This window comes from Lontra canadensis, unplaced genomic scaffold (assembly GCF_010015895.1).
Source record: "Lontra canadensis isolate GAN:19392208 unplaced genomic scaffold, GSC_riverotter_1.0 scaffold2, whole genome shotgun sequence".
In the NCBI taxonomy this organism is placed as follows: domain Eukaryota; kingdom Metazoa; phylum Chordata; class Mammalia; order Carnivora; family Mustelidae; genus Lontra; species Lontra canadensis.
In genome coordinates, this window is record NW_022630996.1 from 46,978,539 (window position 1) to 46,997,614 (window position 19,076).

At 35.1% G+C, this 19,076-nt stretch overlaps 1 protein-coding gene across 3 annotated transcripts in view; it reads right to left on the reverse strand.

Moving 5' to 3' along the window:
* ITGB8 (integrin subunit beta 8) overlaps window positions 1-19,076 on the reverse strand; it is an 80,384-nt gene that overhangs the window by 10,346 nt on the left and 50,962 nt on the right. For 2 of the 3 annotated variants that reach the window (XM_032873591.1, XM_032873584.1), the window contains exons 7-10: window positions 11,613-11,708; window positions 7,303-7,392; window positions 3,412-3,546; window positions 662-1,067 (exon numbers count right to left, since the gene is read on the reverse strand). In XM_032873591.1, the coding sequence (XP_032729482.1) occupies window positions 662-1,067; window positions 3,412-3,546; window positions 7,303-7,392; window positions 11,613-11,708 (727 nt within the window). The remainder of the gene's footprint in view (window positions 1-661; window positions 1,068-3,411; window positions 3,547-7,302; window positions 7,393-11,612; window positions 11,709-19,076) is intronic. The other variant, XM_032873592.1, reaches the window with a different exon arrangement.

Below are 19,076 nucleotides of genomic sequence, written 5' to 3' on the forward strand. Positions count from 1 at the left end.
GTAAACTGAATTAGCCAAAAAGTACTTTTGATATTTTTGTTTTAAATTATTTCATTTTTAAACTTTGTCTGCGTGTGGCCTCTGGTACTAATCTTCTAGATTACTTATGAAACCAACATTTTCTTGGAGAATGCTGTCCTTTGATAATTTCGTTACTGGTGTTCCAAAAATATACTGGAAAGGTTTAAGTTATTACAAATTTATAATACCATTTGTAATAATGCATTATTTTCCAATGAAAGGAAACTTATATAGCTCACTATTCTCTGAGTGAGTTGGAGGGAATGACCACTTAGGAGAGTGAATCAGGTCTTTCTAGAAGAATACTCTGATTATAGAAAGCCTGCCAGACATCATCAGTAATTTCCTTTTCTGGATATATATTTTTATAAGATCAAGGCATACTTGAGAAGAACATTTAATTTTTGATTTTTATTTTGAAGTATTTCTTGTATAAAATAATTTAAAATATAAATACCAGAATCATGTGCCATAAATAAATCTGTTGCCATGCCCTAATTTCATAGACTTTGAATCTTTGAATATTAAATTCAGATTCAGGATTAGTAATTTTAAAGGTGTAATTTAAAGGTACTTAAACATATATGCTAGTTTAATAGTTACTAGTAAAAACTGCATGTATATATTTATTTATACCTACCAGCACACAGATTTCCATGGTGATATGGACAAGAGAAGTCATCCTTTTCACAGTATTTTCCATATACTTTTCCAAGCTTAATTTTGTGACATAAACATTTCCCACAAACACAAACTCCTCGACCACTGCAAACAGGTTGATCCTTGTGTGACTTGCAACTCTCAGAAGGAAATTGATCTTCATCAAAATGACATTTATTCTCATTACACTGGAAACACTTGGCATCTAGAGAAACTTCATCTACACACTTTTGTTTAGGTCCTCTCCTGTCATCACACTGACAGCTGCAGTTTCTGTGTATATGAATTTTAGTGGTTTCATTGAAACCAATAGGTTTGATTATTGCATAGCTCTTTCCTCCTGTGACATCACACTTTTTCATTGTAACTGTTACATTGAAAAGAACCTAAATGGGGGGGGAAAGGAAAGAAAATATATTTATATGTCCTGATTATTTCTATCATCACTATTATATCTATTAATGATATTCTGAATCATTAATATGCCATCTTATAGAAACTTATAATACTTTATAAATTACACACACTCTTTCAGAGGCAGATGTAACATCCCTTTTTAATTTCATTTATATCTTAATTAATGAACTAGAGAGTTAAAGGAAGCAATGACTGCTACTTGTCTATATTGTGCCATTAAATGAATATGGGTTCAAGTCTATTTGAAATGCCCACTCTTCTTCCAATGATTAACTGATGTCCTCCATTGAGTTTTTAGCAAACTTGAGAGAGAACAGATCATCTCCTGAATTAATTCCTTAAAATGTGGGGTTATTGAATATTTGGCACAAGGGAGAGATCAAATAATCTAAAATAAAGAACTACTGCTCTCCTGCTTTATAACCATGAGATAGGATGTTCGGATGAACAATTTTTATTTTTGTTTCTATTTGCTAGGGGCCCAAGTAAAGTTTCAGGGTTCAATTTTAGTTTATACATCATGTTAATGAAGGAAAACATGAGGCTTTCTCTGATGTTGCTTAAGGGGAAAAGATTTAGGACTTTCTTAGATCTTAAGATCTCAATACTAGGTCATACATTTGTCTCAGGAGATGTGAGCCCACAACTAAAGATCTGAGTTGGCAGGGGTTTTTTCCTCTTGTGAAATGATCCTGCCATGTTTTTCCTTTCTCTCTATTTTTTTTTTTTTTTGCAGGACATGATGGGTGTAATGTGTCTTTTCTATTTGTTAGCCTATCTTATGATCTTCAGGTACTTTGGCAAATAAGATTGTAGGTTTTTTCCATTTTAGACTGAGATCCATTAAAACTTAAAAATAATTTGTGATAGCCTTTTTTGTTGGAGTGGATATATATATGTATCTCTACTCCGACCAAAAAGCCTAGCACAAATACATGTGTGCACATACACATACATGCACAAGATACAAAATATCTAACTTTAGGCTTATATGTTACATATTTGCATCAGAAATTAGAATCAGTTCCATAATATTAAAATTAATGCAGTTGGTATTGTACTTGAGATGTTTTTTGTCTTTAAGAATGTTAAGGATTAACAGATGTGTAAGATAATGTGGTCATTGCCAAAATTAATAGAGCAAAACTTGGGGTTTATATAATTAAGAGGTCACATGACTCTTTCTGAAAGTCAAACTGTTTATACTACTTAGTTGAAAGTGAAGGGGGAAAAGGGATTATAGACAAAGGAAAAGGAAAAAAAAATGTAAGCAGTAAGGAAAAACATTCTGACAAAACTGATTTTGAAAGGAAGAACTACTAAGAGGATAACCCTTTCTCAGAAACTTATCCTAGCACAAAGTTTATCTATATTTAATGGAAATCAAATATGTATATTTTATAAACTGGTACATAATGTCTTGGGAACAAAATCCATGAAGTGATTATGCAAGACCTACAGAAACAGATACTAGCAATGATTGATTTTAATTGGAGCAACTATACTATCCAAAGGTTCTAAATTTTCCAAGGCGGAAACATACAGCCCAGAACTTTAGATATGAAAAGAAGGATTAGAAATCTTTTAGTCTGAACAGATCATTTAAAAATGAAGCAACTGAAAATCACTGCATCTAATAGGAATTCCCTTTAAAAGCTTATTTTTGTGTGTTTGCTCTCTATCATGCCAATACTGGGAGAATCCCTATCTCTCCTGGTCCTATTTCCTAACACTGCAATAATCTGGGCCCTACACCCTCCCCCCATATTTTATCTTTTTTTGGTTAAATAACACTTCTTTTTTTATTGTAAATAAATTCCCCCACCTCTTCCTAGATCATTATGAGTTTATTGGGACAATAACACAGTGAAAGATTTTGGAATTCTTAACCTTTATCAACTGCTCCATCACTCCCATTCTTTTTTGTGGCTTATTACCTTTGATTTCAAATTTATTCTGAGAATTTTCAGATTTGAAACCAGAAAGGTATCATCATCATCATAAGTGTAGACACTGCTTGTTTGAAGAGATGTGCTTTACTGATATACAGTGGCTGTGACTCCTAAGTTTAAAGTTAATATTATTAAATAAGTGTTTAATATGTATTTAACTTGAGAGTTTGAGAGAACAGTCAGTGGAGTTAAAACAAGTCGGAACTTTGGAAAGAGACAATAAAAATTACTTTGAAGCATTTAAATAAGATACTTGGAGTTTGTAGTAAATAAAGTTTTCCAGAATGATTTGATTTTTCTGTGAGAAAACATGCCAGACAACTTAGTTTATTTTAAATGGGAAGAATGTACACCCACATACTTCGTCATTGCTTGTCACATTTCCACATCCGTCTGTGCCTGGTTTTCGGGTCCCATCTGGACAAATGGCAGTAATGTTAAAATAGACGCCTTTTACCTGGTTTTCCACCTGAACTTTGACTTCTGAAATGAGTTTCTGCAGAGACATCATGTTTTGATTGTATATCACAAAAGTTTCAAATGTAAGCAGTTAAGCAGAGGCGAGCTTATTAAATCATTCTAGATTTAATTTTTAATGAAATCAAAGTCTGTCTCCATAAAAGGATAAATAAATGTAGTGTTTCCATGTAATGACCCAATTGTATTTGAGATACATAAGAAATACTGAAGGATTAGACCATTTGCATTTAAATTGTTCTATTTTTTCACATTTTCCATGACTATGCAACTGATGACTTTAAAGATATTGCTCATTCAGCTTGTGTTACAAAATTAGTCATTTTAACTCCAACAATATTTAAATTTTGTGACAAAACTTAAATAAAACACTGAGAACACCTATATTGTCACAAGGGTAAATCTTTAACAGCTTAAAATCTGGAACACATGTCTGACAATCTCAGCTATTAAATAAGCATTTCTGTTTGAAACACTTTAGGCTATCATGAAAACTGAAATACCTTATTAATACAGAATTGAAAGGTAAATTTTGGCGAGGGCGTTTCTGTACTGTAGGCATAAGAATTATCTGCCTGGGACACCTGGGTAGCTCAGTGGGATACAGCCTCTGCCTTCCGATAGGGTCATGATCCCAGGGTCATGGGATTGAGCCCCGCATCCGGCTCTCTGTTCAGCAGGGAGCCTGCTTCCCTTCCTCTCTCTCTGCCTGATTGTAAACTCTGTCTGTCAAATAAATAAAATTAAAAAAAAAATTATCTGCCTGATATAGTCCTGTAAAATTCTCCAAGAATGGCCTATGATTTTTGTCAAATCCCTGGGGCTTGCCTGTGTCACATTTGTTCTAATCCTTAATACTAAAATGGGACCACTTACTAGACAGAAAACCATTCATGCATTTATTCACTTATTTTTATAATTATTAAAAAAATAGCTATATAAAGTTTATCATGTATCAAACACACACAAATTTCTTCCAGCATAATCTCTGGTTCCAAAATTTCTAACTACATTAAATATATACTGAAGATCTGTGTGTATTTTATCTCATAAAACAGTCTACCACATGTAAAAATCCTTACCTTATAAACAAAAAAGATGAAGTATATACCTAAGAAAAGAGTGAGTAGCAGGATATGAAGAAAAGTTTTTTTCTATTGGCTTCTAATATTTTACTTGAGTAAATTTTTATCTTCAACTGTATAATTGATAAAGAGATGTGTGCTTACTGACTGATAATGGACCATGGTGGTAAATCTAGAACAAAATACTTATTCAAATCAGTAAATTTTATTTGGATTCAATAAGACTCTATTAGCCACATTTTTAAATCTCCCAGAGAGCTCATCCATTGTAATCACTTAATTGAACATTCTCAGCAAGTCAACAGAAACTTGTAATGGTATATAAATGGTCTTGATAGGGTGATGGTTTGAAAGATCAGAAGGAAATTTCCAGTACAATGAGTGTTCTCAGTTTGCCTTCTGGAGTTCTTTCTCTTAAGAAGTTAACCTTGTTATACTAATGTTTTTCACTTAAGCAGGTGTAAAGACAAATGTCTAAAAAATTTGCCCAGTTTTGAAATTTAGAAATTAGGCTCAAACACAATATTAAGTTTCCTTTTTAATATCTAACAAGTACAGAGGCAGATTTTTTTATATACAATTCTGTTTATATTCAATATAATTTATTTTTCATTTCTTAATTTCAGCTTAAGTTATTTTAGTCATGATTTTTATTTAATCTTAATTCTAATGGCAGTGCTGATGTAAAAGATAAAAAACAAAATGCAGTCATATTCACCATGCACTAAATTTATGGGTAATTTTATAAAATTCTTAGAAAGGAAATGCAAAAAATTCAAAGTTAGAATGAAATATTTTTATTCTTTTTCTTCAATGAATTATATATTATTTCTGTTGGACTGTGAAGACAAAATAATATTTCAGAAGAATTTCGAAAATATACGCGTATGTTAAGAAAAATAACAGAATCACAACCTAAGGAGATTAATTAGCCAGAGTCAGTCTTATTGGATTTGCTAGTATGTTCCCATTGTTTAAGGTTAATCAGAACTGCAGTTAGCTAAGGCATTGGATATCTATCCTGGGCAAATAAAAAACATAAAACCAAATACTGCTGCTTCCCTTTCCACTGGTACAGTCTGACACACAGACAAGTTTGTCAGTTTATTGTTTGGCATTTCTTGTCTGGAATAATCAGTGGGTTCATACTATTAAAAACTAGGGTGATTTCTAAGACGGCACATTCCTTCCTTACTTTGATTATTCCTGGGAACAAACTGCAAAGGGGAATGAACTGTACACGTTTGATCCTCCTTGATAAGAAGCTCCCCCAGTCCTAATATTCTTTTGTAACAATGAGAAATAAAAATAATTAAAGATAGTCTTCCTTATTTTCTCCAACATAGTTTTCAGACATAGAACAATTCCTTGGCAAAAAACAAAACAAAACAAAAACAAAAAAACCTCACACGGTTTTTCTTTTAAAAGAATAAAGTTTAAACAAGTCCTTCGTTTTCTATTCCGTGTCTACTTCCTGACTTTCCCTTTTGTGCTCAGGAGAAGGCAGAGCTGCACAGAGAAAATGAGAAGAGAAGCCTGAGGTTTCTCATAAGGCTTGGGCTACTATGTACACTGTTCATCTCTACTGTGTGAAAAAGAGAATCAGAGAATTTGGGAAGTGAGACTTTATCAGTGGTCCATACGTTCAAGGTAGAGTAAAGCATATCTTTGTTAAAAAAAAAAAAAACAAAAAAAAAAAAAACAGGTGTTACCACACAGAAGGAAGTACCCGGGGCCTAGAGTTAAGAAAGACCTAGGTTCTCGTGCTGATCTTTTTGTTTCTTTTACCCTTGGTTAGCTTGCTTAGCTTCTTTGAGGTTCTATAAATACAAAATGGGAGTACTAACATCTTCCTTATGGATTGGTTGTGTGGATTAAATGAGGTCACAAATGGAAAGTAATGTTTCTCAGTGGTATTAATGTAATAATCAAGGATGCCTGGGTGGCTTAGTCAGTTGAGCATCTGCCTTCAGCTCAGGTCATGATCCCAGGGTCCTGGGATCCAGTTCCACATCAGGCTCCCTGTTCGTTGGGGAGTCTGCTTCTCCCTCTTCCTGCCCCCACACCTGCTAATGCTGTCTCTCTCTTGCTATCTCTCTCTCTCAAATAAAATCTTAAAAAAATAAAGTAAAAATCACAATTATTACAACATCTTAACAGTGATTATTCTATCCAGGAATGACCTATGCTGAGAGAGCAGATGTTTCTGTAAATCTTTGCATTTGGCACTCACTCTTGATAGACTAGGGACAGCATACAACTGTCAGTTCAATAAAACAGTATACCTCTTAAGGTGATTCTTTTAATCAAACTAATTTGATAATATTGCTAAAATAACTGATTAAACAATCAAGTAATTTATCTAAGAGACTCCAACAGAGTCCTCTCAGTAATCTTGATACATGATTTGGTGACTTATTGAACATTTCATTTAGAAAAAAAATCAGATAGCCTGTAGCCTGACTTGAGTTTATTGTCAATGAGACAGTGAGGTAAAGAAAGCTGAAATGACTTTCCCAAGGATACAAGGCTAGTTAGTGATAGAGCCAGGGCTAAATTCAGGTTTCTAATTTTTAACCTAATTTTCTGTTCATGATTCCTCTCAAGATGATAGGGTACTAATTTGTATCTTGCCATAGAAACTGGGGTTAAAAGTTTATATGAAAAAATTGTGTTTAATATATACATACCTGATAGGCTTCTACTACCAAATTATTGAGGTTTGCAGCCTTTGATTCTATTTCACCAGCAATGGTGCCAGGCAAGAGGGGTAGAAGGTCCTAGAAAACATACCAATAATATTTACTTAATGACAGTAGTATACAGTGGCTCAGTAATTAACAAATATTAAAAATTCTTAGAGTTACAGGTGGAAGGTGAGCCATTACATGAAGGAAAAAATATGAGATACAAGAAAAATATAAGCAAGCAGGTAGGGCACCAGACCACATACACCAGACTACAGAGTCCAGAGTGCTCACCATTATACCACGGAACCACCACCAGACTACAAATGGGAGTGTGTGTGTATTCTATGTGTGTGAGCATGTATATGTCCACAAATTACATGTTGACCTAAAAACCCAATCAAAGTACAGACCAGGATTTCCCAAAGTAATCTCCCATGTTCCACGGAATATAGTTATCAAAAGTGTTGTGAGGGCAAAAATTTTAGAAAGTTCTGCATATGGTTTCTTCCACATAGATACTCAAAATGCACACTTGCAAAGTAAAGGTTCAGAGAAGTCTTGGAAATGATTTAGCAGTATTTGCTGCAGCATTTCCAACATTTTCAAATTATAAAACCCTTTTCTCATGTAGCATATGTAAATATGAAGAACTACTGTTCCATGGAGTGACCTTCAGGACAAGTTGGCCCAGAATGGAGAAAAAAATCATTGTCACTAGTGGAAGCTTCTTGGAGTGGGTATTTTTGGTGGATGTCACTAAACAATTATGGAGAAAACTCTAGGTATTCCTAGTGAGAAAATGAGAATTAGCAAAGGCTTAAAGGTTTACCTGAGTTCCAGATGAAGGAAGAAAAGAGAAGAAACCAATCTGACTGGAGTGAAGGCTGAATTTTTTTTTTTTAAAGATTTTATTTATTGGGGCACCTGGGTGGCTCAGTGGGTTAAAGCCTCTGCCTTCAGCTCAGGTCGTGATCCCAGGCTCCTGGGATTGAGCCCCACATCGGCCTCTCTGCTCGGCGGGGAGCCTGCTTCCCTTCCTCTCTCTCTGCCTGCCTCTCTGCCTACCTGTGATCTCTGTCTGTCAAATAAATAAATAAAATCCTTTAAAAAAAGATTTTATTTATTTGACAGAAAGAGAGAAACACAGTGAGAGAGGAAACACAAGCAGGAGAAATGGGAGAGGGAGAAGCAGTCTCCCCACCAAGCAGGGAGCCTGATATCGGACTGGATCCCAGGACCCTGGGATCCTGACCTGAAGGCTGAATATTTTTAAGGAATCAGATTATGGAAAGTCTTAAAATCCATTTGTACACTCATCTTACCATACACAAGTATCATTAAGCTCCTGCTGTATGCCAGCCACTACTTGGACATTAACAATTTGGTATCTTAGGTAACAGGTAAAATGTAGCACTCACAGATTTTTAAAAGGCATTTATCTAACCTTTATTGAATACCTATTATGTACCACTTTGGAGTTCCCATCCTTAAGGACCTCACAAGTATATCAATTTCAAAAAACAATATACACATGAAGTAGCAGAGAAAATGCAGACCATGATGAGAGGGATCCCCAGCAAGCATTTGAGGGCTGGGGAAGTCTGTCAGGATTGTTTCCTGGAGGAGATGACTCATGAGCTCTATCTTAAAGGATGACTAAGAGTGAGCCAAGTAATAAGGGAAAGAGACTTCCAGGCAAGAGGAAGAAGTAGCAAGAACAAAGGCACAAAGAAAGAGGGAGCCTGGTAAGTGTGTGTGCACGGGAGACTTAAAAGCAAGCTAGAGGGAGAAGTGTAAGGCAGAGAATAAGGTGGGGTATGAGAGGCAAGTAGGGACCAGATGGTCTCATATGTCACCGTAAAGACTTGATCCTTTAAATCAGAGAGAATCACTGGGATAGTTTGCTCTAGGGAGAACTTTGGTCACAAATTGTGATTTAATAGATCATTCTGCATCCAGGTAGAGGATGAATTTAGGAGACAGGTTAGGAGGCTGTAACAACCCAGATGAAGGTGGTTGATAAAAATATCTCTGGGCAGCCAAAGTTGGTGACTGTAAAGACATACATAGGACTTTTGGCAGAACTTGTCAGGGCTTCTGAGCCTGTTGATTTAGTTTTACATAATTCAATTAATAATAAACCTGGCTTATGATTTTATCTATCAATGAAAATCTTTTTAAAGGACTAGGGAGAAACTGCTAAGCCAATAACAACAACAACAACAAGAAATAATACATAGCAGAGAAGGATGAGGCTAAAGTAGTAAAAAGCCACACAATAATATGAAATTCAACTATTGTTTTCTTTCTATGCTAAAGTTGTTTTTTTTTTTTTTTTAAGTTACAGTCCCATTTTTTTTTTTCTTTTCAAATTTTTATTTAAATTCCAGTTAACTATCATACAGTGCAATATAGAATTCAGGAGCAAAATTCAGTGATTCATCACTTCCGTACAACACCACTGCTCATCATATCCAGTGCCCTTCCGATACTCATAACCCTCCTCCCTCCATCAACCCTCTCTTTGTTCATCTTTAAAAGTCTCTTATGGTTTGTTTCCCTCTCTCTTTTTCTTTCCCCCCCTCCCATATGTTTATCATCATCAGTTTTTTATTTCTTAAATTCCATATATGAATGAAATCATCTAGGTATTTGTCTTTCTCTGACTGACTTATCTCACTTAGCATTATACATTCTAGCTTCCCCGGGGCATTACAAATGTCAAAACTTCGTTCTTTTTGATGTCTGAGTAATATTCCATCATATATATTTACCACATCTTCTTTATCCATTTATCAGTCAATGGACATTTGGGCTCTTTCCATAGCTTGGCTATTGTTGATAATGCTGCTACAAGCATGGAGGTGCCCCTTCGAATCTGTATTTTTGTACCCTTTGGGTAAATACCCAGTGCAATTGTTGGATCCCAGAGTAGTTCTATTTTTAACTTTTGAGGAACTGCCACACTGTTTTCCAGAGTGGCTGCACCAGTTTGCATTCCTGAAATTCAACCATTAAGCTGAGAGGCAATGAGCATGGGACTTAAGCTGTTAGGAAAGTATGGTCAAGTACATAACCTCTCTGAATGTGTTTCCTTATCTTTAAAATGGGCTTTAAATTGGTAATACTTCCCTCATTGTTATGAGTATTACATGAGTTAATGTTAGTAAACTCAGTGCCTGACAATAGTTAGTATTCAATAAATGGAATCTGTTACTTTGTTCGCAAAGTAGTTTGGGCATTTAATTTGGGCTAGAGCCCTACTTCTGTGAATATTAATGGTTATTACATTAAAAAGGGGTTCCATGGTATACCAATCTGGGAATTGATTAAAGTTTCACTGAAGATTTCTAAGGGAAGAAGTGGAATGATTAAATAGTGCTTTCAGATGAGCTAGACATTGGTCAGGTATTAGGGAAATTGGTGGAGGGAACAACAGCTTTGTAGCTAATGGAGATAGATTCAAGCATTTGCTGAAGATGAAAGAAAATGTAGTTTCTCTGAAGTATTAAAAGAAATAAATAAAGGACAGTGGGAGTGGAAAGAAGAAGCAGAGACAACAAAGGAGATGGAGATCCTGTGAACAGACATGTGCAATAAAAGGGTATCACAACATCATGAAAATTAAAAAAAAAAAAAAAAGGGAGAGAGAGAGAGTTTCCTGGAAAAAAGGGACCTAGAAGACTGTGAAAAGAACCTGACAGCATGGACCCAGAAGCAGTTTTTTGTTGGAGGTGGGTTCTACAGTGCTGCCACAGTGACATGACTGCCGAACATCTGTTCTGTTTGTGGATCTCATCTGGCCTGAAGGATTGTCGACAAAACCAGTATTATTCTTGCATAGGAAAGCTCTGACAGGGTCAGCCACTTCACTGGCTCCTCTTGTTCCTTTATTGGATGACCTAGACCAAATCTAGGTATGTTGTTACTATTGAAACTAAGCTGATGTTCCCCAACACAATCTATTATAAGAATATGGGCATGGACCAGAACAGAATCAGGAATCCAGACATGAAAAGTGTAGTTGGAATGTGAACTATTTTTTTACCTGATAAAAACCTTCTCCATTATTGTCATAGTCAGTACCACACTATCAGTCCCCACACTTGGTTCTAGGTGTTAACATAGATAGAATGTATATGTAAATGCTAATTTAAGACACTGTGTGGTATATATTAGTTAATACATTATTAAAATCAGATTGTACAAAGTACAGTAACTCTAGAATCCTCACCTGGGGTCTAAGAAGCATTCTAATTTCAACCATCGATGCAAACACTTTAATTTTTATTTTTTGGGAATTAACGTACCTTATACCAATGAAACTGTTTTCCTTGAACTGCAAAGATGACATTAATGTTGTTGTCTATTAACTTTTCAGAAAGTTGGCCTAGTGAGGGATGTTCCTGCAAAGGATAATGAGAAAAAAAAGAAGGGAGTGAAATATTGTAGCTCAATCCCACGCATACCCAAATATCATTATGAGGAAAACCATATGACTGACATAAAAATGTATTATGTTTGGAAGGATTATGGTTTTATTGGAGTCATTTAAATTAAAAAAAATAAGATCAACATCAATATATTAAGGATATTTTCTAGACAAAATCCCATAAAATCCTATAACTCAGAAAACTGAAGAGGGCTGACTCAGTGTTGTGCGAAGTACCTCTTTAGATTAAATTTGGCCTCACAGTGGTAAGAGTGAAAGATAATGTACTATTCAGAAATAAAGACACATTAGTGACAGTCATATTCTGAAATTTAGTAACAAGTGCTGAAATGCAAATATATGCATGTATAAACATAAATACATAGATATTCAGTATATAACATGATACAGTATGAACTTTGTTTAAAAGCAGAAAACCCTGTATTCAAATCCGAGATTGTCACTTTATGATAAAAATTCTATCTCAGGTCCATCCTCTGTAACATCTCAGGGGTTTTTGCCTTCCATGATTGCAAGCAAGATTAAAAAGAGACTGACTGTAAGTCATGTATTTAGTGCAGCTTCTTACATATGGTAGGTGCCCAAAACTAATAGCAATTACCATGATTTTTATTTCCAACAGCTTATACAAGGTGTATACAGTATCTCTCAACTTATCAACATACTTAACCTTTTGGTCATATGATATATTATAAATCTGTTTTACTTTGATAAATAAAATTTACACACAGCCAACTGTGACATTCTTTGTGTTAGTGAGAAAGCTGGGGAAGAGTAGGAGAAAGGGTATATAATTTAGTAAATATGAGAAATCTGCCAACTATGGAATGGTATCTAAATTTAAATAGTTAGACATGGTACGTGATATTTTTTCTTTCTAAAAATGCTCTTCCAGAAATTAAAGTGATGATATCAAATAACAACTTCATAATTAGACACTTCTCTGAGGGATGATGTCAAACTTCACCTTCGGTGGTCCTCACCTGTTCACTGGTGCTTAGTTACATTAGCTAAGTTGCAAATAAGGATCATGTGACTGAGCCTAATTAGTATCATGTGACTCAAGCTCAAGTAACTGTAGTTTTTATTTCTCCTTTCACCTGTCAATGTTAATTGTGTTTTCTTTAAGGGGAAATTTTGCTAAACCATCTTGGTTAACATTTCTGTATTTGGGCAAACTATGTGAACTTAGTAAAAGAGCTAATTTAACTAGAGTTTCTCTTATAGCCCAAGCTCTGAGACCCAAATATTAAACTTACATACATAGATATAAGATATAGCCTTGTGTTTAAAAATACTATCACTAACATGAGTAACTGCTGGGATCTGATTATCTATCTGTGCCCTCCTTTCCAAATTCACAAGTTGAATTCCTAAACTCCAAGGTGATGGTGTTAGGAAGTGGTCCTTGGGGGATGATTAGATCATGAAGATGGAGTCCTCATGAATGGGATTAGTGCCCTTATAAAAGAGGGCCAATGGAGAAAGCCACCTTGCCCCTTCTACTGTGTGAGGTGGTGGAAATATTACAGCTTGAAGGTATCATGTATGAACTAGAAAGGAGGCTCTCACCATATCCCGAATCTGCCAGTGCCTCCATCTTAGACTTCACAACCTCTAGAACTGTGAGGAATAAATTTTTATTGTTTATAAGTCACACAGTTTATGGACTTTTTGTTTCAGCAGCCTGAATGGACTAAGATAATAACCATAACAATACATTTTATTTCTTTATTTATTGTTCTGGTAGAAACAAATCAAATTTTCATGAACTTAATTTAAATGTGATATGAAACTAATTTACAAAGAGGTTAAAGAACTATTACCACATGGATTTGCATAAGAAAAATTCTGCCCAAAGCAATTCTTCAAGAATATAATTTTAAAGTAATAGAAAATCAGTTCCCAAAATATAAATAAATTCTGCCAGATGAATTCTTGTGCCTTGCTCCTAATACTATGTATACTCTTAAAATAGATTTATGACAGTTTCCATAATGCTAGTAAATTAAAGAGAACAAGTCAAGGAAGGGTAAATCTAGCTGTATTGGGAATATTTTTTTTAATGGCAACAACTACTTTTGAAATATTTTGTTTTGACCAAAATAAATAAATAAATAAATAAGTTTGCCAAGCAATCCCCCTTAATTTTAAAAACCATTTGTATTTTAAGGAAAATTTAATCCATATATTTTTTAACTAGTTTATACTTAACTCACATAAAATCAATATTTAAAGAACAGTCCAAAACGTAAGCAGCTTTTGGAACCTTCTTAATCTCTTTCCCCTTTTCAAAAACAGGAAGTCACATTGACGAAAAGTACACAAAATTTAAATCTAAAAAGTTCTAGTTTGGTCAGAAGCTCATTAAGAAGGTCAATTGGATTTTTAAATTTAAAAGAATACACTTTTTTTAAACCCTAGGAAGAAATCTGTTTTAAGAGAAAATTCCAGCTACTTCGAGGCAGATTTGTTAAAATTACAAATGTTTAACAGATGTTTTAATAAACCACTGTTGACAGGAGAGCTGTAGATTAATGGCCATTTTTGAAGCCCCTTCCCCTTTCCTCCATGAAGCATGTTATCTTTTAAATACTTTATCTTTTATGTCTTGTATTTCACTAGCAGAACACTCCCTCTCAGCCAGCTGTCCTTGTCTAGTGACGTCACTGCTTCTCATTTCTAACTCCCCCTCTGTCTAACCTATTACATATTGTTTCTCTAAACTCTGAAAATAATTAACAGAGATAACAAGCATTTCAGGGGCAAGAAGGGAGAAGGGAAAGCAATGTGCCAAGACAGCTGCTAAGTATTTAAGGGCAAAAGGGTTCCTCTTACATTTTTCTTCTTCACCAACACCTTCGCGGTGACTTGTGGGAAATAACTTCTAAATGTCAGAAGGGAAGAGGAGGTAAGAAAGATTCACTGGGAGCAATTCCAGTTAAAGAGATAATCGTGTAAAGGTGTATGGGAGAATTTTAATAAGGCGCAGAAATAGTGACCAAAACAAGAAGTGTTGAAGATTCTCTTCATAAAGCTGAACCTCATAGTAAAAATTTTTATAATCTAGTAAGAGACTTTGTAGTATTAAATATCATAGTAAGATGAAAAAAACCAATGTCTTGTTAAATAAAGTACTCAATTATCTGGATAATTTTTTTATAGTTCACTTTTTAGAAGAAAGATAACATGAAAGCAGTCTGCTAGCAGAGATTTATTTAAAGAGAAGACTTTAAATTCTGTGTTGTCAGCCCATATCTTATTGCAATAGTGTATTTTCTATTTGCATAGTTGCACAATAGTACTCACATAGACAAGGGTTTCTCATCAGTGGCACCCGTGACATCCTGGGCCGAGTGTTCTGTATTGTGGGCGCGCTGTTCTTGTCTGATGCACTGTAAGGTATTTAGCAACATCCCTGGCCTCTACCTGCAGATGTCAGTATCTCCTGCCTTCCACACTTGTTGTAACAACTGAAATGTCTCTGGAGATTAACATGTCCTCTGGGGGGCAAAATCATTCCAATTGAGAACCATACCAAGAGCAGGGGCTCTGTGACCGCCTGGGCTTTCATGCCCGGTTCTGCAATCACCAGCTATGGAACACTGGATAATTGTTGTGACCTCCCTGTGATCCAGTATCTGTAAAACAGGTATAAATACTAGTACCTACCTTTCATAGTTATGGTGGGGATTAAATGAGTTAATATATAAAAAGGCTTTTACTTATCATTCTGTAGTTATTGGATCCCGAGTAACGGTGAGTGGGGGCTCATTCCTGATGTCACACTGCTTGGCATTTCCCATAAGCACCACTATGTAGGGCCCTGTGACTAAAGACTAATTCCTGATCCCTTTAGCACCCCCATTTTCTCATTCATAAAATGGAGATAGTAGCACTTATCTATACCTCACTGTGATGTTGGGTGATGTTATATAGTGTAATGGGCAAATACTGCAGGACTTCACAAAATGCAGTTTTCAAGGAAATACTGCTTAGTGAAAGACATTTGGAGGCCATTACTAAGGGCTAGGTATTGAGCTCTGCTTGGATATGCTTTGTTTGACTTGCTTCATTTGTTATGCCTTTGTATGTGGCCCCTCAAGTGCCTGAATCTGTAGCTCCTGCCAAATGCAGTATCATTGTGATCATGATATCCCAGTTGCTGAAGGGTGGGGATTGACGAATAATTTTTGTAAATTTTTCAATGAAAGTGATTATAAAAAGTTTTCTGCTTAAATAGGATTGAACTGAAACATGTCATTTAATGGGAACATTCTATATAAGTATTTTCATCATGTTTGGTTTTTATTGTGTCACTTTTGCAAACCATTATTTTTTTCAGAGTTCATTTCCAGAGCAGTATAAAAGCAGTGCCAGGCTACTCTAAGCCTAGCCCCGGTGTTTCTGAAACCTTTGCTTTCAACTTAAAACAAAAAATAAATTAAATATTGTTTGCAGAGATCATTCCCTGGCTATTTTTCTTTGAGCATGAGAAACCTTTGAATTTGGTCTATTCTGAAGTTATTATTGAAGTCATTACTGTTTTTATGGCATTTACAATTTAAAACAGTTGAGAGAGCAATAAGCTGAAATCAGGCATTTTGTTAGTTTTTAAAGTTGTAACAATATTTTTAACAACTCAACTGCATCTGGACTTAAAACATGATTTAAAACTTTCTAGGTGCATTCTGCCTAGGTGACATTTCCTTTACTTTCCTGATTGTACATGTTAATAAAACTCAAAAGTGCTTAGTGAAAGACTTTTCTCTAAACTGGTCTTATCTCTTTAATTAATTTTAGAAGTTATGGTTTTATGTAGTGTTAAGTGGAGAAAAAAGTAAGAAATAAGGTGAAAAGTATTATTACATGCTTTAGGTGAGCCATATTAGAATTACTGTTATTATTATTCTCATAACTACAAATCAGTGATTTCCATGAAACTAAATAAATACTAATTCCCTTAAAAGGATGGTTTTGATTTAAGTGGTCTCTCCATTTGACTTTCAATAGCTATTGTGCTGTTAAACCTCAGTCTGTGACAAAAGGTAATAGACTTGGGGGGTTATTCTAGATTGGTTTTTCATTAGATATGGGATTCAGTGTCATACAAAATTAGGACTACTGTGTAAACTTGGATTTAAGAAGTACATATTTAAGTGTTCAAAACATTTAGAATAATAATTATTTGGGGAGGACTTCAGAGTTGAATAAACTTAAAACTACTTTTTTTAAGTGACTCTCAACTTAGCTTTCTTTCAGTGTCCATCACTCGCATTCACTGGTTTTCTGAAAAGCAGCCAGTACTCAGTCAGTATGAAAACTGTGGTGTAGTGGGCAAGCTGGAGCTCTGAGAGTCAACTATCCTGGAAAGATGTTTACCCTCCCTCTCCACTTCAGCCATCCTGGATGGGTGTGATGATGCCGACTCTATCAAGCTGATAGGGAGACATAATGAGCTAAGGTGTGTGGAGGGTCCAGCAGACCATTTAGTTCAGGGTCAGTAGTAATAAACGGAAGCAGCCAGCACAGCATCAGGTGAAAGTCCAGCAGTGGATTCTTGTATTAGACAGCTTAGGTGTGGCTTGACTGATATTTGTAGTATCTCAGTGACCTTGTGTAAATGAATCTGAGGTCTCTAAGTTTCAGCTTCCTTATTTATAACATGGGTTGTGGTGAAGACTAAATGAGCTAAAATAAACAATATACTCACACTGTGCTAGCGCAAAGTAAGTGCTCCATGAATTAACATTTTTATTAATATGTGTCTAACAGAAAGAAGGTGAGGAGCAAAAAAGAGAGACATTTAACGTTTCCTGAAGTTATTTCTAAGTTATTTCTTAGTTATAGAGCAGCAAAAATGATTAACAGGTCTTTTTACCAAAGACTCCTTATGTGGAATGTAATAGTCTCCTTACATGGAATGCTGTCTGATAGCAGCATTAATTATAAATGAGTCTCCCAAACATTTGAAAATATCAGAAATAACCCTTAAAAGGAACACAAATAAATATAATAACTTTAACTTCTGTTAACTCAACAGTGTTATGGATTAAATTAGCTAAGTATCTTTTGGGGCTCCCTTTTTTCATCAGCAGTTCTGGAAAAACTGAATACAATTCCAAGTATTGAGATACATGGTAAAAAAGAAGGCTTCTTAAGGGAGCCTGCATGGCTCAGTCAGTTGAATGTTCGACTCTTGATTTCGGCTCAGGTCATAATCTCCGGGTTGTGAGATCAAGCTCTGCCTTCAGGTTGGCCCTGAGCATGGAGTCTGCTTAAAATTCTCTCTCTCCCTCTTTCTATGCCCCTCCCACTGCTCACATGGCCTGCTGTGCTCACTGGCTTGTACTCTCTCTCAAAAACAAAACAAAACGAATAACTTAAAAAAAAAAAAAAAAGTCTTCCTGAATGGCTTACTCTAAGTGAATAACATGTTAAACATAGTTATATCAGAAATCACAAGCAGAATATTGACTGTTTTTACCCATTAGGAAGCAAAACTCTTTAGTAATGCCTAATACACCTTCTGCAATTCAGCTTCCATCCTCTAAGGTAGTGACCAATTCGGCAGCTAGTATATCCAAATGAGGCTCAGGGGAGGGAGTGAACTATGAGGCCCTCAGTAGGGGAATTCTGAGAAGCTATATGATAGAAGGGGTGAAGAATCCCTGGCCATAATATGATGAGGCACACAAAAAAAGGCTGAGTCCAAAAAGAAACACCAAAACTAAGCTACTAAATATGTTTCGGAGTATGGTAGGATTTTGCCTATTTGCACGTCTCTATCCAGAACAGAGAGTCACAGCAACTTTTGAAAATACATTAGTAAGTGTTCATTACGTGACCAGTGTGCTTCTTCCAAATATTTGCTCCTTGGCTCCCTTTCGCTGTTTCTAGAGACCTTTGTATTATTCTTGGCCTCCGCCAGGGATGGGGTGAATGTTGTAAGGAAGGCTCTGAGTGAGGTTGAGAATCACCCTGGAGGAGCTGGGTGGGGAGACAAGTTGAAATTCCAGACCCTCAGTATTAATAGCCTTCTTTTACACTATTAATAATTTTTTATACAAATATCTACTGTTTTAGAAAGAATGCCATATTTTAAACTGCCATTATTCCTGGATAAATTATAAAGCCATATTACTATTCAAATTTTTATTCTGGAACTTGGAGAAAAAGTAGCAGAAAATTAATTTAATCAGTAGTATAACCATATACTAATATATAATACCATATGCTAATATATAATAATTACCATATACTAATATATAATAATGTGTAAATAGAAACTATTTTAAATTATATCTCATTTATTCATGTG